General features: G+C 50.1%; 2 protein-coding genes across 2 annotated transcripts; both read right to left on the bottom strand.

The window, feature by feature from the left end:
* Positions 1-114: 114 nt before the first annotated feature.
* IFI35 (interferon induced protein 35) lies at positions 115-9342 on the bottom strand. The gene is made up of 7 exons (XM_010385664.2): positions 9122-9342; positions 2457-2573; positions 1381-1528; positions 1201-1307; positions 912-1098; positions 689-795; positions 115-465 (listed from the first exon to the last, which is right to left on the bottom strand). The coding sequence occupies exons 1-7, from the start codon at positions 9140-9142 to the stop codon at positions 274-276; spliced, it is 879 nt and encodes a 292-aa protein (XP_010383966.2). The 5' UTR covers positions 9143-9342; the 3' UTR covers positions 115-273.
* Positions 9343-13606: 4264 nt separating this feature from the next.
* RPL27 (ribosomal protein L27) lies at positions 13607-18770 on the bottom strand. The gene is made up of 5 exons (XM_010385676.2): positions 18697-18770; positions 18337-18419; positions 17074-17243; positions 13787-13897; positions 13607-13698 (listed from the first exon to the last, which is right to left on the bottom strand). Exons 2-5 carry the CDS (start codon positions 18415-18417, stop codon positions 13650-13652), a joined length of 411 nt encoding a protein of 136 aa, XP_010383978.1. The 5' UTR covers positions 18418-18419; positions 18697-18770; the 3' UTR covers positions 13607-13649.
* Positions 18771-23675: the final 4905 nt, after the last annotated feature.

The raw sequence follows: 23675 nt of genomic DNA, 5'->3' as shown, positions 1-23675 counted from the left end.
AAGGTGAGCTTCTGGAAGGCCGGCGCTGCCAGCAGAAGATCCGGCTTCTTCCAGCCCCCACCTCTTTACATGCCCGAATCACGTTTCCTTTCATGAGTGAAATGAGGAAGAACATCATGGAGTGCAGGCTCTTTTTACTGTTCCGGGCAAAGTGTTTCGCAATGTGTGATCCCTCCCTGTTGGTGAACATAAAGACCTCCTACATGGGCACCCAAGCCCAGCCCCGTGTGAGAGCCTTGGCCGTGGGGTGGGAAGGATGAGAAGGGGAGGCCCCTACACTGACTCAGAGGTGAAGACTGCTAGGCCCTGCTGTCCTTGGGATACGACTGTCAGGGCCTCTATCTCCCCACCCCCACGGGTAGGCTTCTGGAAGTGGACCTCCAGGACGTCGTGCAGCTCTGGGCCGTCCAAGATATCGGGAATGTTGAGCACCAGCACTGAGCGGGGAACTGGCTGCAACCTGATCTGGAAAAGGAGCCAGGAGATCGCAAAGGCTCATGGGAGAAAGGGGCTGGGGGCTGGGGGTAGGGCAGGCAGTGCCCCATGGGGGTATGAGGTCAGGAGGCCTAGAGAGGCTGGTCGTGGGTAGGTCAGTGGGGTTTGGGGCCTCTGATCTTTCACTGGGCAAGTTCCTGGCTGACAGACAGGTTACCTAGCCCAGCCCCTGTTCTCCACCCCTCCCGCTTACCTCAACATTCTGGATCTCCCCATTCACATAGGGAGAGACTCTCAGAGGGACCTGCTGTCCACCCAGTGGCACTCTGAACTGGCCAATCCGGCACAGGCGCTGGGCCACTGTGGGGAACAAGGAGGGGTGGACCTTTAGCATCAAGCCCTCTCCTCTCCCTGTACCTTAATCTTCCACACCCTGTACCCTCATCTACGCTGCAGGAGGTCTGCATGACTCTCACCTCCATCCGTAGCAAACCCCAGCATGACACTCCCTTGCAGCAGCTCCCGAACCTCCACATCGCCACCTCCGTTCCTAGTCTTGCCAAAGAAGATCTCAAGCTTGTCCAGCAGCTCCTCCTCACTCAGCCTGAGACTGGCAGGAAATCCATTGACCAACACCCTCTGGCCACTCAACTGGCTGGACACCTAGGGGGAGACAGCAAGGGGTGGTCCCAAACACAGCTCCACTTTCCCATGCCCAGGTGCATGGCACCTTTTTCATGCCCCAGGATTCTGTCATTCTGTCACCTGGATGGTGGTGACCATGGGCAGCTCCAAGGGCTGGGCCTGCATCCGCAGCCGGCACTCCTCCATGTTGATCGTGTGCTCCTTTTGTTGCAGCACCTGCTCAGCCACTGGGTGGTGGGGAAACAGGGTCGGTACTGGGAATCCTTCCCACCTCCCTCCTGAGGCTCCCCATGAGCTCACCTTTGGGGTCATCAAAGGTGATCAGAGCAGAGCCCTCAAGCAGAGGGCAGTGGATCCGCAAATTGGAAACTAAAGACTTAGGCACTTCCCTGTCCTGTTGGGTGTGTCCTCGGAACACCAGGGGGATCTCCGGCACTGAAAATGGGACCTGGAAGTAGGGGAGGGGAGTAGGAGTGTTCCTCACTCCCACCTAGGAGGAAGGCATCTCCAATTCCATTCCATTGATGCTGAGTGCTGGAGATAAATACATTTACTGAAAGAAAAGCTGGATAAATGAGTAGATGAATGCAGGTCTGGTCCATACCAGGCCATTTACATACAACATCTTAATTTGTCCTGGGAGGTGGGTAGCTCTACTTTACAGACGTTCAAGTAACATACTGGAGGTCACATAGCAAAGAAGTAGCAGAGCCAGGAATAAAACTGAGAACTCCCCAGCTCTTTTTTGTGTGTGTATGTTTGTTTGTTTGTTTGTTTTAAAGGGAGTCTCACTCTGTCACCCAGCTGGAGTGTAGTGGCACGATGATCTTGGCTCACTGCAACCCCCACCTCCCAGGTTCAAGCAGTTCTGCCTCAGCCTCACAAGTAGCTGGGATTATAGGCATGAGCCACCAAACCTGGCTAATTTTTGTATTTTTAGTAGAGACGGGGTTTCACCCTGTTGGCCAGGCTGTTCTCAAACTCCTGACCTCAGGTGATCCACCAGCCTCAGCCTCCCAAAGTGCTGGGATTACAAGCATGAGCCACCATGCCCGGTGGCTTGCTCTGTCACGCAGGCTGGAGTGCAGTGGCGCAGTCTCAGCTCACTACAGCCTCCGCTTCCTGGGTTCAAACGATTCTTCTGCCTTAGCCTCCTGAGTAGCTGGGATTACAGGCACACGCCACCATGCCCAGCTAATTTTCGTATTTTTGGTAGAGATGGGATTTCACTATGTTGGCCAGGCTGGTCTCAAACTCCTGACCTCAGGTGATCAGCCCACCTCGGCCTACCAAAGTGCTGGGATTACAGGTGTGAGCTACCGCGCCCGGCCTCGCCAGCTCGTTTTTACTAGACAACACCAGGTCTCCCACCTTACCTTGTCTTTGGGGGAGTCCCCGAGCTCCTTTCTCAGCTGCTGCAGCTCCTGCAGCTCCTGCAGCTCCTGCAGCCTCATCTTGAGTCTGGCCTGCTCCTCCTGAAGGGCGTGGAGGGCCTTTTGGAACAGAAGGAAACAACGAGACTTCCACCTGCCCTTTCAGAGAATCAACAAGCCCAGGGGAAGTGGGGCCTATTCTGGACTCTCCAGAAGCAGAGTTGATGCTAAGCTCAAGAACAACCCAACCCCTTTGTGCTGCCCTGGGCTGGTCTTAGCCCCTCCACCCAGGGCTTGGCTGGCCTCATCTCAGCTGCTCTTGAAAGGGCAGGAGACTTTGCAGCGTCCATGACTTGTTCATGACCACAGATCTAGAGTTCAACAAACACTGAGCTCCTGCTAGGAAGTGCTGGGCACTGACACAGACAGTGGAAGATTAAGGGTACAGCCCTCAGACCTGCCAAACAGTGCTCAAGATAGTACATGATCACATGACTGACTGTGAAGGGCAGCCAGAGTTTGGAAGAGGGACAATCCCAAAGGGGTTAACCCAATTAGGGACACCTCCAAGAGAAGGGGAGACAAGTTGCAAAATGTCATACAGTAACACTGTTAACTTTTACTAAGTACTTACTATACGCCAGGCGCTGTGTTAAGCCCTTCTGATGAATTATTTCATTCAATTCTTAGAACAACAGGGTATCTATAAGATAGATACCCTATGGGCCGGGCGCGGTGGCTCAAGCCTGTAATCCCAGCACTTTGGGAGGCCAAGACGGGTGGATCATGAGGTCAGGAGATCGAGACCATCCTGGCTAACACGGTGAAACCCCGTCTCTACTAAAAAATACAAGAAACTAGCCGGGCGACGTGGCGGGTGCCTGTAGTCCCAGCTACTCAGGAGGCTGAGGCAGGAGAATGGCGTAAACCCGGGAGGCGGAGCTTGCAGTGAGCTGAGATCCGGCCACTGCACTCCAGCCTAGGCGACAGAGCAAGACTCCGTCTCAAAAAAAAAAAAAAAAAAAGATAGATATCCTATGATCCTTATTTTATTGATTTATTTTTAATTTTTTTCTTTCTTTCTTTCTTTTTTTTTTTTTTTTTTGAGACAGAGTCTTGCTCTGTTTCCCAGGCTGGAGTGTAGTGGCATGATCTCAACTCACTGCAGCCTCCATTTCTTGGGTTCAAGCAATTCTCCTGCCTCAGCCTCCCAAGTAACTGGGATTACAGGCACCCACCACCATGCCTGGCTACTTTTTGTATTTTTAGTAGAAATGGGTTTTCACCATGTTGGCCAGGTTGGTCTCAAATCCTGGCCTCAGATGATCTGCCCACCTCAGCCTCCTAACATGCTAGGATTACAGGTGTAAGCCACCATGCCCAGCCAATCCTTATTTTATAGATGAGGAAATTAAAGCTCAGAGACGTTAAATGACTTGCCCAAAGTCATTTGGCCCTAGGCTGTCTGACTCCAGAGCCCACCCTGCTAACCTGTGCTTTACAATGAAGAAATGAAGCCCAGAGTGGAGAAGTAGTTTACCCATCAATTCTAGCTTGTCCCTGGACTGCTACACTTTCCACTGTACAACAAGTAGCCTTTTAGGCTGGATGTGATCTGGAATGGGTCCAGAGAGAGAACTGATATCATAGGCAGGGAAGTGACACCAGGGATACCAATAAATGCACCTTTGTTTGTGGAATAGAGCAGAGTTCACCCTGTGGTTAGGAATCCTGATAAGTAAGTTCGGTTCAGAGAAGCATGAGGTCTTTTGGAAAGACAGGACTCTGTCCTGACCATCTCTGTATTCCCAGTGTCCAGCAAGATCTCCGGCACAAAATATGTGTCCAGTAAAAGTGTGTTGAATGAAGAAATGAAGTGAATGAATGACGGTAAAGGAGCACATTACAGAGGGCACCAAATAAATTCATTGTGAGTTTGATCTAGTTTTTTTTTTTTTTTTTTTTTGAGACGGAGTCTCGCTGTGTCGCCCAGGCTGGAGTGCAGTGGCGCGATCTCGGCTCACTGCAAGCTCCGCCTCCCGGGTTCCCGCCATTCTCCCGCCTCAGCCTCCGAGTAGCTGGGACTACAGGCGCCCGCCACCGCGCCCGGCTAGTTTTTTGTATTTTTAGTAGAGACGGGGTTTCACCGTGTTAGCCAGGAGGGTCTCGATCTCCTGACCTCGTGATCCACCCGCCTCGGCCTCCCAAAGTGCTGGGATTACAGGCTTGAGCCACCGCGCCCGGCCGAGTTTGGTCTAGTTTTAGCAGAAAACTAGAGCTTGACCAAATTGTGCTGGTTTATGAATAGTGAAAAAGACCCTTAGTTATTCATATTTCTGTAAATCAGAGAGTGCTAACACAGTACCTTTAAGGGCCAGTTAGATAACATCAATGAGTTAATAGAGCCATGTAGGATGACAGAGAGTGGTGGGGACTCTGACGCACTGGGAAGAGCATGTCCCTGCTAAAGTAAACCTCTTCTAGCCATAACCGTTTTCCCCCACAGCAAATCTATCCATATATATATATATATATATATATATATATATATATATTTTTTTTTTTTTTTTTTTTTTTTTGAGACGGAGTCTCGCTCTGTCACCCAGGCTGGAGTGCAGTGGCCAGATCTCAGCTCACTGCAAGCTCCGCCTCCCGGGTTCACGCCATTCTCCTGCCTCAGCCTCCCCAGTAGCTGGGACTACAGGCGCCACCACCTCGCCCGGCTAGTTTTTTGTATTTTTAGTAGAGACGGGGTTTCACCGTGTTAGCCAGGGTGGTCTCGATCTCCTGACCTCGTGATCCGCCCGTCTCGGCCTCCCAAAGTGCTGGGATTACAGGCTTGAGCCACCGCGCCCAGCCTTGTTTTGTTTTTTGAGACAAAGTCTCTTTTTTTTTTTTGAGACGGCGTCTCGCTCTGTCACCCAGGCTGGAGTGCAGTGGCCAGATCTCAGCTCACTACAAGCTCTGCCTCCCGGGTTCACGCCATTCTCCTGCCTCGGCCTCCCGAGTAGCTGGGACTACAGGCGCCGCCACCTTGCCCGGCTAGTTTTTTGTATTTTTAGTAGAGACGGGGTTTCACCGTGTTAGCCAGGATGGTCTCGATCTCCTGACCTTGTGATCCGCCCGTCTCGGCCTCCCAAAGTGCTGGGATTACAGGCTTGAGCCACCGCACCCGGCCTTGTTTTGTTTTTTGAGACAAAGTCTCAATGCCACCCAGGCTGGAGTGCAATTGCTCGATTATGACTCACTGCAACCTCGACCTCCTGGAATCAATCGATCCTCTCATCTCAGCCTCCTGAGTAGCTAGGACTACAGGTGTGTGCCATCATGCCAGCTAATTTTTTTTTTTTTTCTTTTCTGAAATGGAGTCTCATTCTGTTGCCTAGGCTGGAGTGCAGTGGCGCAATCTCGACTCGCTGCAAACTCTGCCTCCTGGGTTCATCAGATTTTCCTGCCTCAGCCTCCCAAGTAGATGGGATTACAGGCACCTGCCACCATGCCTAGCTAATTTTTTATTTTTTATTTATTTATCTTTTTGAGATGGAGTCTCACTCTGTCGTCAGGCTGGAGTGCAGTGGCACCATCTTGGCTCACTGCGACCTCTGACTCACGGGTTCAAGTGATTCTCCTGCCTCAGCCTCCCGAGTAGCTGGGACTACAGGCACACACCACCATGCCCAGATAATTTTTGTATTTTTAGTAGAGATGGGGTTTCACCATGTTGGCCAGGATGGTCTCAATCTCTTGACCTTGTGATCTGCCCACCGCAGCCTCCCAAAGTGCTGGGATTACAGGCGTGAGCCACTGCGCCCAGCTCTAATTTTTTGTTTTTACTAGAGATGGGGTTTCACCATGTTGGCCAGGCTGGTCCCAAACTCCCCACCTCAAGTGATCGCCCACCTCAGCCTCCCAAAGTGCTGGGATTACAGGCATGAGCCACGGACCCTGGCCCCCTAATCTTCCCCTTTTTAATTGAAATAAAAAATTTGGGCAGGGCGTGGTGGCAGAGGCCTGTAATCCCAGCACTGTGGGAGGCAGAGGAAGTCAGATCGCTTGAGCCCAGGAGTCTGAGACCAGCCTAGACAACACAATAAAACTCTACCTCTACAAAATATCTAAAAATTAGGCAGGTATGGTGGCACATGCCTGTAGTCCCAGCTACTCGGGAGGCTGAGATGGAAGGATCTGTTGATCCCTAGAGGTGGAGGTGACTGCAGTGAGTGGGCCAGGATTGAGCCACTGCACTGCAACCTGGAAAGAAGAGTGAAATCTTGTCTCAAAAAACAAAAAACAAAAAATCTGGATTTTTATTTGAAAAAGACGGCTCAATTTTCTTTTTTTTCTTTTTTTTTTTTTTTGAGACGGAGTCTCGCTCTGTCACCCAGGCTGGAGTGCAGTAGCCTGATCTCAGCTCACTGCAAGCTCCGCCTCCCGGGTTCACGCCATTCTCCTGCCTCGGCCTCCCGAGTAGCTGGGACTACAGGCGCCTGCCACCTTGCCCAGCTAGTTTTTTGTAGTTTTTAGTAGAGACAGGGTTTCACCGTGTTAGCCAGGATGGTCTTGATCTCCTGACCTCGTGATCCGCCCGTCTCGGCCTCCCAAAGTGCTGGGATTACAGGCTTGAGCCACCGCGCCTGGCCAAGACGGTTCAATTTAACGTATATAAAGCCGAGTGCTGTGGTTCAAGTCTGTAATCCCAGCATTTTGGGAGGCTAAGGCAGGCGGATCACATGAGGTCAGGAGTTTGAGACCAGCCTAGTCAACATGGTGAAACCCTGTCTCTAAAAAAAAATACAAAAAATTAGCCAGCCATGGTGGCGTGGGCCTGTAATCCCAGCTACTGGGGAGGCTGAGGCAAGGGAATCACTTGAATCTGGGAGGTGACGTTGCAGTGAGCCAAGATCATGCTATTGCACTTCAGCCTGGGCAACAAGAGTAAAACTCCACCTCAAAAAAAAAAAAGAAAAGAAAAGACCGGGCATGGTGGCTCACACCTATAATCCCAGCACTTTGGGAGGCTGAGGCAGGCAGATCACGAGGTCAGGAGATTGAGACCATGGTGAAACCCTGTCTCTACTAAAAACACAAAAAAATTAGCCGGGCGTGGTGGCAGGCGCCTGTAGTCCCAGCTACTCAGAGAGGCTGAGGCAGGAGAATGGCGTGAACCCGGGAGATGGAGCTTGCAGTGAGCTGACATTGCACCACTGCAGTCCAGCCTGGGTGAAAGAGTGAGACTCTGTCTCAAAAAGAAAAGAAAAGAAAAGAAAAGGCCAGGCATGGTGACTCACACCTGTAATCCCAGCACTTTGGGAGGCTGAGGCAGGCAGATCACGAGGTCAGGAGATCAAGACCATCCTGGCTAACACGGTGAAACCCCGTCTCTACTAAAAATACAAAAAATCAGCCGGGCATGGTGGAACGTGCCTGTAGTCCCAGTTACTTGGGAGGCTGAGGCAGGAGAATCGCTTGAACCCGGGAGGCAGAGGTTGCAGTGAGCCGAGATCGTGCCACTGCACTCCAGCCTGGGTGACGGAGCGAGACTCCGTCTCAAAAAAAAAAAAAAAAAGATTGTCTTGGGAAACTGGGGTTCTGAAAAGGTTGGCAATAATAACATTAACAAGAAGAAACACATAGTGAATGCTCTGTAGGTGCTAAGCAGTGCGATAAGTTTTTACTGTGTCAATCTATGGATTACCTAGTGTGATTCTTATGATAGATAGATAGATGATAGAGAGAGAGAGAGAGAGAGAGAGAGAGAGAGAGAGAGAGAGAGAGAGAGAGAGAGAGAGAGAGAGATAGTGTGTGTGTGTGAGAGAGAGAGACAGTCTCCCTCTGTTGCCCAGAGTGGAGCATAGTGGTATAATTTCAGCTCACTGCAACCTCTGCCTCCCAGGTTCAAGCAATTCTCCCGCCTCAGTCTCCCGAGTAGCTGGGATTACAGGTGTGTGCCACCATGCTTGGCTAATTTTTGTATTTTTAGTAGAGATGGGGTTTCGCTATGTTGGCCAGGCTGGTCTCGTACTCCTAACCTCAAGTGATCCAACCGCCTCGGCCTCCCAAAGTGCTGGCTGGGATTATAGGCGTGAGCCACTGCACCCAGCCTAATTCCTTTAATTTCTTTCTTTTTTTTTGAGACAGTCTCGCTCTGTCACCCAGGCTGGAGTGCAGTGGCACAATCTCGGCTCACCGCAACCTCCGCCTCCCAGGTTCAAGTGATTCTCCTGTCTCAGCCTCCCACGTAGCTGGGATTACAGGCGCACACCGCCACACCCAGCTAATTTTTGTATTTTGGTAGAGACGGAGTTTCACTGTATTGCCCAGGCCTCCCAAAGTGCTAGGATGAGAGGTGTGAGACACCACTCCTGGCCTAGAACAATTGTTATTTGGGTCACAGAACCCTTTGAGTATCTGATGGAAACTACGGATTCTCTCTCCAGAGAAGTGCACACACACAGGATTTAATGAGCTCCTCCTGTCTGAGGCAATAGGTTAGGGAACCAACTCCACAAGGCAGAGGCAATCCCAGCCCTGTGTTTCTCCCCAGCCCTTCAGCAGGTCTGAGATGGGCAGGGAGAGGCTTGGCTGCCAGGCCGTGAGATATCTGTGGGTTCCTAGCCAAGAGGATTGTTCCTGTTTCCCCACTTCCCAACTCCCTCCTCCTCACTTACGGCATTCAGCGGGGCTGACATGGGTCTCGGGTCTGTTTGGCAAGAGCTGAGGCCTCAGAGCTGGGCACACTGGCAGAATCCACCAGAACTTAACTCTTGTTTGTACCCGCCCCCCAAAGGGCTTTGGTCTCTCCCAGCCCCAGCAGGACCCGAACACCTCAGGAGGTTGTGCTCGCAGGCTGTTTGCTTCCACTTTCATTTCCGTGAAATCCCTGCCCTCTGGCGCTCACATGCCGCCCCCTGCCGAGGCCTCCCCACCCCTGGGAGGAGCCTTCTTGGTCATCAAAGTCGACTTCACTCAGCCATGGTGCCTCAAGGAAAGCCACCTCACAGCAACTGCAAACTGGACCCAGTCAACCATTCCCAGCAATCTCGGACAAGCGCATTGGTAGACCCTGCTTTTTCAATGGATTATTTCCCTAGAGCCTAGAATAATGCTGGGCACATCTACATTGATAAAATAATTGTTGAATGAGCTGGGCGCGGTGGCTTACACCTGTAATCCCAGCACTCTGGGAGGCCCAGATGGGCAGATCACCTGAGGTCAGGAGACCAGCCTGGCCAACATGGTGAAACCCCATCTTTACTAAAAAAATACAAAAATTAGCCGGGCGTGGTGGTGCAGTCCTATAATCCCAGCTACTTGTGAGGCCGAGGCAGAATAGCTGGAACCCGGGAGGCAGAGGTTGCATTGAGCCGAGATAGCGCTGTTTCACTCCAGTCTGGGTGACAAGAGTGAAACTCCACCTCGAAAAATAAAGTAATAATTGCTGAATGAACGAGAAACACAATCAGGATAGATAAAGCCCATAGTTCAAGTTCACAAAACTGCTAGGCCCAGTGGCTCACGCCTGTAATCCCAGCACTTTGGGAGGTCGAGGCGGGTGGATCATGAGACCACCCTGGCCACCATGGTGAAACCCCGTCTCTACTAAAATACAAAAAATTAGCCAGGCCGGATCACGCCATTGCACTCCAACCTGGGCGACAGAGCGAGATTCCGACTGAAAAAAAAAAAAGTGCCAATCCCAGCAGCTGGGCCCACACGTGCTTATAGTTCTAGCAGGTTGAGGCAGGAGGACTGCTTGAGCCCAGGAGTTCGAGGCCAGCCTGGGCAACCCAGTGAACCTTGTCTCTTAAAAAAAAAGAAGGCTGGGTGCGGTGGCTCACGCCTGTAATCCCAGCACTTTGGGAAGCTGAGGCGGGCGGATCACTTGAGGTCAGGAGTTGGAGACCAGCCTGACCAACATGGTGAAACCCTGTCTCTACTAAAAATACAAAAATTAGCCCGGCACGTTGGCACAGACCTGTAATCTCAGCTACTCGGGAGGCTGAAATGGGGGAATCGCTTGAACCTGGGAGGCGGAGGTTGCAGTGAGTTGAGATTGTGCCACTGTACTCCAGCTTGGTGACAGGGAAGACTCTTGTCACAAAAAAAAAAAAAAATCAGAAAACTGTTAAGTGCCCAGCACCGCCGGGCGCAGTGGCTCACGCCTGTAATCCCAGCACTTTGGGAGGCCAAGACAGGCAGATCACGAGGTCAGGAGATGGAGACCATCCTGGCTAACACGGTGAATCCCTGTCTCTACTAAAAAATATATATATATATATTAGCCGGGCGCGGTGGCGGGCACCTGTAGTCCCAGCTACTCGGGAGGCTGAGGCAGGAAAATGGCGTGAACCCAGGAGGTGGAGCTTGCAGTGAGCTGAGATCGCGCCACTGCACTCCAGCCTGGGCCACAGAGCCAGACTCCGTCTCAAAAAAAAAAAAAAGACTGCCCAGCACCGAGAGCTGTTACGTGGCCAACACCCTTGTGCTCTACGTGAATTAACTCTTCAAATCAATGCCATGAAGTTGGTTCTATTTTCTTCACTTTACAGATTTAGAAAATTGAGGCACAGAGCATTAGAAACATGCCCAACGTCACAGGGCTAGGAATCGAAGCATGGATCCAAACCTGGTAGGAATAGTATTTAAACTTGGGGTTTGACCCTGAGTAGGCAAGCTACTTAATAGGAGTCTGTCTCAATAGAGATGCCTTAATACTTAAGTATGAGAAGATTCAAGTTAAAAAGTTTCCAGGCCGGGCGCAGTGGCTCAAGCCTGTAATCCCAGCACTTTGGGAGGCCGAGACGGGTGAATCACGAGGTCAGGAGATCGAGACCATCCTGGCTAACATGGTGAAACCCCATCTCTACTTAAAAAAAAAAAAAAAAAACTAGCCGGGCGAGGTGGCGGGCGCCTGTAGTCCCAGCTACTTGGGAGGCTGAGGCCGGAGAATGGTGTAAACCCGGGAGGCAGAGCTTGCAGTGAGCTGAGATCCGGCCACTGCACTCCAGCCTGGGCGACAGAGCGAGACTCCGTCTCAAAAAAAAAAAAAAAGTGGCCGGGCGCGGTGGCTCAAGCCTGTAATCCCAGCACTTTGGGAGGCCGAGACGGGTGGATCGCGAGGTCAGGAGATCGAGACCAACCTAGCTAACACGGCGAAACCCCGTCTCTACTAAAAAAATACAAAAAACTAGCCGGGCGAGTTGGCGGGCGCCTGTAGTCCCAGCTACTTGGGAGGCTGAGGCAGGAGAATGGCGTAAACCCGGGAGGCGGAGCTTGCAGTGAGCTGAGATCCGGCCACTGCACTCCAGCCTGGGTCACAGAGCGAGACTCCGTCTCAAAAAAAAAAAAAAAAAAAAAAAAAAAAAAGTTTCCTGGCTGGATGTGGTGGCTCACACCTGTAATCCCAGCACTTTGGGAGGCTGAGGCGGGCAGATCATGAGATCAGGGGTTCAAGATCATTCTGGCCAACATAGTGAAACCCTGTCTCTTCTAAAAATTCAAAAATTAGCTGGGTGTGGTGGCACACTCCTGTAGTCCCAGTTACTTGGGAGGCTGAGGCAGGAGAGTCGCTTGAACCCAGGGTGGGCAGAGGTTGCAGTAAGCAGATTTGGCACCACCTCACTCTAGATTGGGTGGGTCAAAGAGCAAAACTCCCTCTCAAAAAAGTTTCCTAATAAATAACCTAGCCCAAGGTTTTTTCCAGTTACTCACCAATCCTACTTTGGGTACCTTCCTGCCCCCCTGCCCCCTCCGGTTCCCAAGTGCAAGTGTGGTACCTAGCAGACTTGGCAAACTGGCCTGTTTGAATCTTGGTTCCCTCTAGTGACAGAACCAGTTCAGATGGAACACCTATTTCATCCATGCAACATGGCTAGCTGCAGTCCATTGTGAGGTAAAATGCCAGATCCTAAGAGCCACAGGTCTCTCCTGCACAAACACAGTAGTGCACAGTAGCGGCACAGCCCAATGCCCAAGCCCCTTTCATCACTTTCTTCGAGTCTCCGCCAGCCAGGCCATTTGAGGAGCACTCCCTTGTCCTATTAAACAGCAGCTCTAGGCTCAGGGTTTCACCATTGGCATCCGTCATTACCACCAGGAGCAGCTCTCCAGGGTGGTGCCCATCTCATCTGCACCAGTACCAGCGTCATCTGAAAACTTACTAGAAACTCAGACCTACTGGATGGGTCTGAGGGCAGGATTTCAGCAATCTGTGGCTTAACAAACCATCCAGGTGATCTCTCTGTGCTAAGGTTTGAGAATTTCAGGTTAGCGGTTCTCAAATCAAAAATACGTGATCCCTACCACTCAGAGGCTTTTGGTTGTCACAAGGAGGGGCAGAGTGTAGCACAGGTTCTCCTGGCACGTAATGGGTAGAAGCCAGGGAGGCTACGTAATTCTTCACAGGGATTATCAAGCCAAGGACAGAGGCAGTGTAAATCTCATTAAGGCAGATTTAACATTTTCCCAGGCCCTCATCCATCAACCAGTGTCTTTTTTTGAGATACAGTCTCGATGTTACCAGACTGGAGTGTAGTGGTGCTATCTTGGCTCACTGCAACCTCCACCTCCTAGGTTCAAGTGATTCTCCTGCCTCAGCCTCCCAAGTAGCTGGGACTACAGACCTGCACCACCACACCCAGTTGATTCTTGTATTTTTAGTAGGGATGGGGTTTCACCACGTTGGCCAGGATGGTCTCGAATCTTTTTTTTTTTTTTTGAGACGGAGTCTTGCTGTGTTGCCCAGGCTGGAGTGCAGTGGCCGGATCTCAGCTCACTGCAAGCTCCGCCTCCCGGGTTTATGCCATTCTCCTGCCTCAGCGTCCCGAGTAGCTGGGACTACAGGCGCCCACCACCTCGCCCGGCTAGTTTTTTGTATTTTTTTTTTAGTAGAGACGGGGTTTCACTGAGTTAGCCAGGATGGTCTCCATCTCCGGACCTCGTGATCTGCCCGTCTCGGCCTCCCAAAGTGCTGGGATTACAGGCTTGAGCCAACGCGCCTGGCCAGTCTCGAATCTCTTGACCTCCTGATCTGCCTGCCTCGGCCTCACACTGGGATTACAGGTGTGAGCCACTGTGCCCAGCCCACCCAGTGTTTCCTATTCAATAATGTTCTCCTTTTCACAGTCTGATAATACAAACAGCATGCAGACACAGGCTTTCTTTCCTTTTTAATTTTTAATGACCAAAACAAAGCATCTAAAACCGCAGCTTCTGGAAGAACCACTTGTTCTTGCCTGTCTTATATCTAGAAGGGAAAAAAAGAGAACATCAGTGAGGAGAGGAATGGAAATAGTGAAACCATACTCCACCATTCACTACCAAAGCCTACTTACCTCTCTTCAAACTTGACCTTGGCCTCTCGTCGGGCCTTGCGTTTAAGAGCAGGATCTCTGAAGACATCCTTATTGACGACAGTTTTGTCCAAGGGGATATCCACAGAGTACCTGGGGACAAAGGTGGAGAGGCAGGATTAGCCCACATACTGCCAGGAGCCCCCACACAGCCTAAATCTTTGTAGGACACTAGGGAATCAGGGTCTGACTCCTTAGAAGCAACCATCAGTCACATCCTGATGACATTACCTGGAAATCCACACTTTTTTTTTTTTTTTTTTTTTTTTTGAGACGGAGTCTCGCTCTGTCGCCCAGGCTGGAGTGCAGTGGCCGGATCTCGGCTCACTGCAAGCTCCGCCTCCCGGGCTCCCACCATTCTCCTGCCTCAGCCTCCCGAGTAGCTGGGACTACAGGCGCCACCACCTCGCCCGGCTAGTGTTTTTGTATTTTTTTTAGTAAAGACGGGGTTTCACCGGGTTAGCCAGGATGGTCTCGATCTCCTGACCTCGTGATCCGCCCGTCTCGGCCTCCCAAAGTGCTGGGATTACAGGCTTGAGCCACCGCGCCCGGCCTACTTTTAACATTTATTGGATTCAAGCCAATAAAACGTAAAATTTAATGTTTCATTCTCAATTTCCCACTACTACTTTACTTTTATAGCTAAGAATCATCAAATTAGGCCTTATTGTTTTATTTTTTATTTTTTTTCGAGACGGAGTCTCGCTGTTGTCCAGGGTGGAGTGTAGTAGTGCGATCTCAGCTCATTGCAAGCTCCACCTCCCGGGTTCACGCCATTCTCCTGCCTCAGCCTCCCAAGTAGCTGGGACTACAGGCGCACCCCACCACGCCCGGCTAATTTTTTATATTTTTAGTAGAGACGAGGGTGTCACCGTGTTAGCCAGGATGGTCTCGATCTCCTGACCTCGTCATCCGCCTGCCTCGGCCTCCCAAAGGGCTGGGATTATAGGCGTGAACCGCCGCGCCCAGCCAAATCAGGCCTTCTTGACTTTCATCATGACAGTCGGTAACTTTCTATTTGAAACCATTCCTTATTGTTCAAGTTCTGCCAATGCAGTCCGTCTCATGACAGCACAAAAACTAGCTGCCTCAACCCCACCACATCCCAGAACTCGAGAAACAGCTCTCTCTGCCCTTTTATTATTATTATTTTTATTTTTTGAGATGGAGTGAGCTCTGTCACCCAGGCTGGAGTGCAGTGGTGCAATCTTGGCTCATTGTAGCCTCCACCTCCCAAGCTCGAGTGATTCTCCCACCTCAACCTCCGGAATAGCTGGGATTCCAGGTGCCAGCCACCATGCCCAGCTAATTGTTGTGTTTTTTATTAGAGAAGAGATTTCCTCATGTTGGCCAGGCTGGTCTCGAACTCCTGACCTCAAGTGATCCACCTGCCTCAGCCTCCAAAAGTGCTGGGACTACAGACACGAGCCACGGTGCCAACCAAGAGTAAATGTGCAGTACCAGCAGCAAACTTTAAGGTGCATGCTGCTGGGTTCTGGCAATTATTGTTCGGGACTTTCTCAATTCTCGCACCTTTTTTTTTGAAACAGACTTTTGCTCTGTCACCCAGGTTGGAGTGCAGTGGCACGATCTCGGCTCACTGCAAGCTCCACCTCCTGGGTTCACGTGTTAACCAGTACAGTCTCGATCTCCTGACCTTGCCTCAGTCTCACACTTCTTTTTTTTTTGAGACGGAGCTTCGCTCTCATTGCCCAGGCTGGAGTGCAATGGTGTGATCTTCACTCACCATAACCTCCGCCTCCTGGGTTCAAGAGATTCTCTAGCCTCAGCCTCCCCAGTAGGTGGGATTACAAGTATGTGCCACCACGGCCGGCTAATTTTGTATTTTTAGTAGAGACGGGGTTTCACCATGTTGTTCAGGCTGGTCTCAAACTCCTGATCTCAGGTGATCCATCTGCCCCGGTCTCCCAAAGTGGTGGGATTACAGGTGAAGCCATTGTGCCCGGCCTCTTGTACTTCTTTTTTTTTTGAGATGGAGTCTTGCTCAGTCGCCCAGGCTGGAGCGCAGTGGCCAGATCTCAGCTCACTGCAAGCTCCGCCTCCTGGGTTTACGCCATTCTCCTGCCTCAGCCTCCAGAGTAGCTGAGACTACAGGCGCCCGCCACCTCGCCTAGCTAGTTTTTTGTATTTTTTAGTAGAGACAGGGTTTCATCCTGTTAGCCAGGATGGTCTCGATCTCCCGACCTTGTGATCCGCCCGTCTCGGCCTCCAGAAGTGCTGGGATTACAGGCTTGAGGCACTGCGCCCGCCCATCATACTTATTAAAAAACACTTGTACTAGGCCAGGTGCGGTGGCTCACGCTTGTATTTCCAGCACTTTGGGAGTCCGAGGCGAGCGGATCACGAGGTCAGAAGATCGAGATCATCCTGGCTAACACAGTAAAACCCCATCTCTACTAAAAATACAAAAAATTAGCCGGGCGTGGTGGTGGGCGCCTGTAGTCCCAGGTACTCTGGAGGCTGAGGCAGGAGAATGGCGTGAACCTGGGAGGCGGAGCTTGCAGTGAGCCAAGATCGCGTCACTGCACTCCAGCCTGGGCAACAGAGCGAGACTCCCTCTCAAAAAAACACTTGCACTAAGATAGTGTATGTCCCCAGACTAAAGGGCCCAACAGGTGAGTGAAATTAACTGAGGGAGGCTTGCTTTCGCGGATTCAGACTTTTTGAAACCTATAGTATTTATTCTTGAGGGGAACAGTGTGGAAGAGGGCAGATCAGACCTCATGCCCGTGTTTACTGTGGATGGAAAACAATCTTTACCTAACACTTAAAAGATGGATCAGGCCGGGCGCGGTGGCTCAAGCCTGTAATCCCAGCACTTTGGGAGGCCGAGACGGGTGGATCACGAGGTCAGGAGATCGAGACCATCCTGGTCTACACGGTGAAACCCCGTCTCTACTAAAAAATACAAAAAACTAGCCGGGCGAGATGGCGGGCACCTGTAGTCCCAGCTACTCGGGAGGCTGAGGCAGGAGAATGGCTTAAACCCGGGAGGCGGAGCTTGCAGTGAGCTGAGATCCGGCCACTGCACTCCAGCCTGGGTGACAGAGCGAGACTCCGTCTCAAAAAAAAAAAAAAAAAAAGATGGATCAAAGGTAAAACTGGAAACCATGGCCACTTTATGAGTTGAAGATGAACAATTTGGAAACGATATTCCTTGCTGGTGCTGGAATGGCTGCAAGGTTTGTCTCCTTATTCAACAGAGTGGGGAGAAGAAATTTAAAAATTCTAGTTCTTGAAATGCTCACCTTGTGGGCATTAGGTGATTGTAGTTATAAACTTTCACAAAAGACTTGATCTTTGACCTCTTGGCGATCTTCTTCTTGCCCATGGCAGCTGTCACTTTGCGGGGGTAGCGGTCAATTCCAGCCACCAGAGCATGGCTGTAGGGGCGATCTGAGGTGCCATCATCAATGTTCTAAATGAATAAGAATTACATTTGTTATTCACTGAGGGCCTGTTTAGGCACTGTGTTAGAGGTAGGGCAGTGTCAAAAAAATATTTCCTCCCTCAGGTCTCCAAGACCCACCATTATAAAGAGAAAAATCACAGAAAGTTATGCGAAATGACCAAAGAGAAACAGAACAGTGTTTATTTCCACTAGGAAGCATCTGGCACGGCTTATTAGAGATAAGAGATTTAAAAGTAGCAATAGTTAACATTTAAGAAGTACTTGCTATATGCCAAGCACTGCTCACAAGACTTGTTAACTATTCACTTGCTCCACTGCTAGTAAAGTGTACAGCCAAGGCTAAGACACCAGAGCCTCATTCCAGAGCCCAGTCTCAGGAGATGGGAGAGGGGAATCCAGGGGTACTCCAGTGTCCCCACAACAGTAAAACGCAGTGGTGTATGTGGCCAGAGCCTAGGGAAATTTCTCAAGAAGCTACAAAAACATGGGTAGGAGGAAAACAGTGAGGGGCTACGTGACCTTTCTAAAAGCAATTTCCTCCTCTTCTTACAGATGCCCAGCTGCAGCACTTCAGGTAAATTAACAGAACACCTCTAAACCTTAGCAACAGGAAGGAACCCCCTATAGCTGGGGATGGTGGCGCGCACCTGTAGTCCCAGCTTTTTGGAAGGCTGAGATGGGAGAATCGCTTGAGCCCAGGAAGTCGAGGCTGCAGTGATCGCGCCACTGCACTCCAACCTGGACAGAGATCCCGTCTCAAAAAAAAAAGAAAAGGAATCCCCTATGATTACTTCAAGGACTGCACATGACAATACCTGAAAGGGAGTGGGAGCACATAGCAAGTGTGCAATAAATGTCAGCCATTATTGCTATATATTTAAAGCCTCTGGTGGAGAAGGCGTTAAGCGTTAGGAGCCCAATTCAGCTCACATTTGCTTCTACTGTGCCTCTTCCTCTCTCAAAAGCTTTTCCACATTCACCCCGACCGTGCTCACTGGCTACTGCCCCAGAAGCGGGCCTTGAATTCCAAGCCTGCCTGCTCCACCAGAGCCAGCCTGGTCCCGGGATGCAAGGACGCAGAGTTCCGCGAGGCTGATACCTTCACGATGACGGCTTTGCGTCCAGAGTAGCGTCCAGCCAGGACAAGCACCACCTTCCCAGGTTTCATGAACTTGCCCATGTCTGCAGAAAGCAAGGAGAGAGGGCCACTTAAAAATCCATAAAGCCAAAGACGCCCAGAGCCGACTCCTGCCAGCAAGCCCAGGTCTTGGGCCGGAACTTCAGACTCTGTTCACTGCCGCCTTGGTCCAGGCCGCCCGCGGGCGCTGCTCGCAGGACGGGATCGGATACGTAGCCGCCAGAGACCTAGGGAAGGAACGCACCCGGCGCCGCCCGGACCCTCGACCCCGAAGCCGCGGATGGCGGGGGATTGAAAGATTCAACCTAAGCTTCTACTCACCGGCAGCAACCACTCAGGCCTACAGCAAAAAGGAAAGAAGAACACTTCCGCTAACCTTTCACCCCGGGGAGGAATGACCTCACTTCCTGTCCCGCCCTTCAGGCTTCGCAGCGCTACTTGTGGGGTGCTGAGTCTCGACTTGCCAGCGGAAGAAGCTCATAAGGGGAACGCAGGACTAGGCAGCTCATGTATTTGAATCAAGCTTTATTAGCAGCTCCAGCAGTAGACAAGAGCAAAGGAGAGTCGTCCAGGCGGACTGAAGAGCTGGGAGGGCGTGTGTGCTTTGCGTTCTCTGAACTCAGCAGCTAGGCTTTGTTGTAGTTCCTTTCTCTGGCGCTAGGAGGGGGAACACAATCTGAAATTTACTTTTTCTTTTGGGAGACACAGGGAAAAAAATAGGGCATTTATTGGTGCCTGTCGGGGGCATGGTTAGCTAAAGAGGGAGGGACAAATATCAGACAAGGGTGGCTGGTCCGATGGTAGTGTGTTATCAGAACTTATCAACGTTAGGGTCACTAAAGTTGGTATACAATCCTCCACTGCTAAATTTGGTTTAAAAAAAAAAACAAACAAGAAGGATATATACCCCCAACAGTTACAGTCTAGTGATGTCACTGACATTACCAACTAGAATAAGCATGAGGGAGGTAGAGGAGGAGGATGGCAGCTGCTTACCCTGTGCCAGGCCAGGTTAATCTATTATGCACATCATCTGATTGGGTCATCATAACACTAAGAGATAGGTACTATTATTATCTCCATTCTAGAGTCAAGGAAACTGGCTTAGAGAGATTTGCCCAGTCTATAGTGGGTAAGTAGTGGAGCTGGGGCTCAGCCTCAAGCAATTCAATTCCTGAGCCCATACTGTTTACCATGTCACCATCCTGAGCACCGATTCTCTCTCAGGCAAGATATGAGGTAAGCCACAGCCTGTTTAATCTGCACAACTCTGCATCTTAGGCATTCTCCTCCCATTTAGACATGAAGAAATTGCAATTCAGAGAGGATAAATTGCGTGTCTGAGGTTAATCCTACTCAGTGGCATAGATGGGATTCAAATCTAGGTCTGAATCTAGGTCTAGTTGGCTCTCAAACTGAATTATATTTCCCATCACTCACCAGAAGAGTGTTTCCAGATGGTACCTTATGTGCTTTCCGAGTTTAACGGAAAGATAAACTATCTCACAGTTTTTGCTTATCTGAACCTATAGGATTTGTCTTGGGCAAGACGTGGGAACAATCAGGATTTCATCAGTTCTCTTCTGAAGTTCTCCAGTGATACAGTTTTCCCTGTATCCCTGAGGATCCCATTGCAATGGCTTTTGTTTTGTTTTGATTTTTTGAGAGACAGGGTCTTGCTCTGTCCTCCAGGCTGAAGTGTGCAGCATAATCATGGCTCACTGCAGCTTCAACCTCCTGGGCTCGTTTTTTTTTGTTTGTTTTTTTGTTTTGTTGTTGTTTTTTTTTTTTTTGAGACGGAGTCTCGCTCTGCCGCCCAGGCTGGAGTGCTGTGGCCAGATCTCAGCTCATGCAAGCTCCGCCGCCCGGGTTCACGCCATTCTCCTGGCTCAGCCTCCCGAGTAGCTGGGACTACAGGCGCCCGCCACCTCGCCCAGCTAATTTTTTTGTATTTTTTAGTAGAGACGGGGTTTCACCGTGTTAGCCAGGATGGTCTCGATCTCTTGACCTCGTGATCCGCCTGTCTCGGCCTCCCAAAGTGCTGGGATTACAGGCTTGAGCCACCGCGCCCGGCCTCTCCTGGGCTCGTGATCCTCCTACCTCAGCCTCCTGAGTAGCTTCAGGTGTGGGCCACCATGACCATGTAATTAAAAAAAACAATAACAAAGAACTTTTTCTTGTTTTGGTAGAGATGGGGACTCACTATATTGCCCAGGCTGGTCTCAAAAACTTGTGGGATCAAGTGATCCTCCTACCTGAGCCTCCCAAAGTGTTGGGATTACAGGCAAGGCACTGTGCCCGGCCCCATTCCAATTTTTTTTTTTTTTTTTTCCAGACGGAGTCTCACTTTGTCACCCAGGCTGTAGTGCAGTGGCGTGATCTCAGCTCACTGCAACCTCTACCTCCCAGGTTCAAGCGATTCTCCTGCCTCAGCCTCCTAAGTAGCTGGAACTATAGGTTACCACCACCACACCCAGCTAATTTTTATATTTTTTGTAGAGATGGGGTTTCACCATGTTGGCCAGGCTGGTCTCGAACTCCTGGCCTCAAGTGATCCGCTTGCCTCAAACTCCCAAAGTGCTGGGATTACAGGCATGAACCACCACGCCTGGGCTCCAGTAGTTTTTAAAATGTCTTTTTCTTATATATTTCATTTTTTAAAGAGACGAGGTCTTGCTGTGTTGCCGGGCTTGAATGCAGTGGCTATTGACAGGTGTGATGTAGCTTCAAACTCCTAGCCTCAAGCGATCCTCCCATTTCAGCTTCCCAAGTAGCTGGGACTAAGCCACCTTACCTTCCAAATCAAATTAGTAACTAAATCCTCTGATTTTTGTCTTATGTCTTTTATTTTTGAGATGGAGTCTCACTTTGTCGCCCAGGCTGGAGTGCAGTGGCATGATCTTGGCTCACTGCAACATCAGCCTCCTGAGCTCAAGCAATTCTCCTGCCTCAGCCTCCCAAGTAACTGGGACTACAGGTACATGCCACCATGCCCGGCAATTTTGTATCGGCTAATTTCGTATCTTTAGTAGAGACAGGGTTTCACCATGTTGGCCAGGCTGGTCTCGAACTCCTGACCACCCACCTTGGTCTCCCAAAGTGCTGGGATTACAGGCGTGAGCCACCGTGCCCAGTCGGGATGCTTATTATTATATTATTATTATTATTATTTTTGAGACGGAGACTCCCGCTTGCTCCCAGCCTGGAGTGCAGTGGCGCGATCTCGACTCACTGCAAGCTTCACCTCCCAAGTTCATGCCATTCTCCTGCCTCAGCCTCCTGAGTAGCTGGGAATACAGGCGCCCGCCACCATGCCCGGATAATTTTTTTTTTTTCTTTTTTTTTTTTTTTTTTTTTTTTGAGACGGAGTCTGGCTCTGTCGCCCAGGCTGGAGTGCAGTGGCCGGATCTCTGCTCACTGCAAGCTCCGTCTCCCGGGTTCACGCCATTCTCCTGCCTCAGCCTCCCAAATAGCTGGGACTATAGGCGCCTGCCATCACGCCCAGCTAATTTTTCGTATTTTTAGTAGACGGGTTTCACCATGTTGGCCAGGATGGTCTCGATCTCCTGACCTCGTGATCCACCCGTCTCGGCCTCCCAAAGTGCTGGGATTACAGGCGTGAGCCACCACGCCCGGCAATTTTTTGTATTTTTTTAGTAGAGACGGGGTTTCACAGTGTTAGCTAGGATGGCCTCGATCTGCTGACCTCGTGATTCGCCCACTTCGACCTCCCAGTGTTGGGATTACAGGCGTAAGCCACGGTGCCCGGCCCCCGGGATGCTTATTAAAGTGTCTCCAACCTTAGAGATGGTAATTCTGGTCTGGAGTGGAGCCATATGATCTATAGATCTTATTTTGAGCAACAGCTTTAAATAAGTCTTTTTCTTGAGAAGTCCTTCACTTTTCTTGAAATCCATTGTTGGCTTATTCAATAGTGTGAACTTTCACTCCTTTCCTTCCTTGCCACCTTTCCTGCAGCATAAATTCCTGACTCCCCCACCCTTCACATACCCCCTGGGCTGTTCCTTGTATCTTTTTCTTCCTCTCCAAGTAGCCAGGCAAAATCCTATTCAAATTCTATCCATCCTTCAAGGTTATTCCAGAATTCTCCCAGACAGAATTAATCTCTCCTTTCTCTGGGCTCTCTCAGCAATCCAATCTGTACTTACCTTTATTACAGAACATAATCTTAGTTTGGATATGAGTGGTTCTCATCTCAAAGTGTGGTTCCCAGAGCAGTAGCATCACCATTACCTAGGAACTTGTTAGAAACCAAATTCTCAGGCCCCACCCCAAAACAACTGAATAAAAAACTCTGGGGATGGGACCCAGCAATTTATATTTTAACAATTTTTCCAAATCTCCAATTGGTATGGTATCTCCTTTGCTCGACTGTGTTTGTTGAGGGCACGGGGTAGGTTTACTTGTTTCTTTAGCATCTAGCCTGGGCAGGCAGTTGCTAAGTGATCAATAGTGAATGAACGATTGGAGAGCACCTTAGACAGCTTTAACAATACTTCGCAGACCATACTTGTACAACACACCCTACACTTCCCCTGCATACATATCCATGGCTCTTTACCCTTCCATTCTTGCGTATCCTTGGATATAGGTGGACTGGCCTGTCTCTCCTCCCTTGTCCCGTCTCACCCTAAGCCAAGGACAGAACTTAGCAGTAATGACAGATGATATCAGAGCTTAGCAGATGTCTGACTGCAGGGATGCTGATGGAATTATTGGAATTGTCTCAGTTGATACACACATTTAGGTTTCAAGAACTTGGACATCAAAGTCATGGCTGCCTGCCTGTCTCCCTGCAGTATAGTCCTTCGGGAGCTGAAATTTCTGGCAATTGTGTGGAAAATACCTTCTCCTGCCCACAGTAAGGGTAGGAATGAGGGTGGTGGATAAAAGAGAAAGAGGAACCAAAATCTAGAAACAACATGATAAAATGAAGTGACAAGATAGACTATGGGCTTTGGATTCAGGAAACTTGACTCCAAATCTCAGGAATTCCATCATCATGTAAACAGGGACAGAATATTTAACCTCTCTGCAGTTCAGTTTCCTCAGCTGTAAAGTGGGGATAATACTGTCCCACCTTGTAAGTAGTGAGAATTAAATTAGAATGAGACAAATGAAAATGCTTCCTGTAATGCTAGCATAAGGCCTTAACACAAGTTTTATTTTTGTATTTGAAAAAGGCAATACTGGGGTGATCGCTGGGCTATGCCATATGGCTATACCAGTTACCACCCACCCTGATATCCAGACAAGTGGATTTAAAAGTGCCAATCCTG

The sequence above is a fragment of the Rhinopithecus roxellana genome, chromosome 19 (assembly GCF_007565055.1).
Source record: "Rhinopithecus roxellana isolate Shanxi Qingling chromosome 19, ASM756505v1, whole genome shotgun sequence".
Classification (NCBI taxonomy): Eukaryota; Metazoa; Chordata; class Mammalia; order Primates; family Cercopithecidae; genus Rhinopithecus; species Rhinopithecus roxellana.
Note: the sequence above shows the minus strand (reverse complement) of the source record. Positions and strands in the feature narration are given on the sequence as shown.

Coding starts and splice junctions, on each gene's coding strand:
- IFI35 (XM_010385664.2), bottom strand. CDS start 9,142: ATGTCAGCCCCGCTGAATGCC. Junction 1,099..1,200: donor CCATGGTCACCACCATCCAG/GTGACAGAATGA, acceptor GTCTCCCCCTAG/GTGTCCAGCCAGTTGAGTGG. Junction 466..688: donor GGGAGATCCAGAATGTTGAG/GTAAGCGGGAGG, acceptor CTCCTTTTCCAG/ATCAGGTTGCAGCCAGTTCC.
- RPL27 (XM_010385676.2), bottom strand. CDS start 18,417: ATGGGCAAGTTCATGAAACCTGGGAAGGTGGTGCTTGTCCTGGCTGGA. Junction 17,244..18,336: donor GCAAAGCCGTCATCGTGAAG/GTATCAGCCTCG, acceptor TTATTCATTTAG/AACATTGATGATGGCACCTC. Junction 13,699..13,786: donor AAGGTCAAGTTTGAAGAGAG/GTAAGTAGGCTT, acceptor TTTCCCTTCTAG/ATATAAGACAGGCAAGAACA.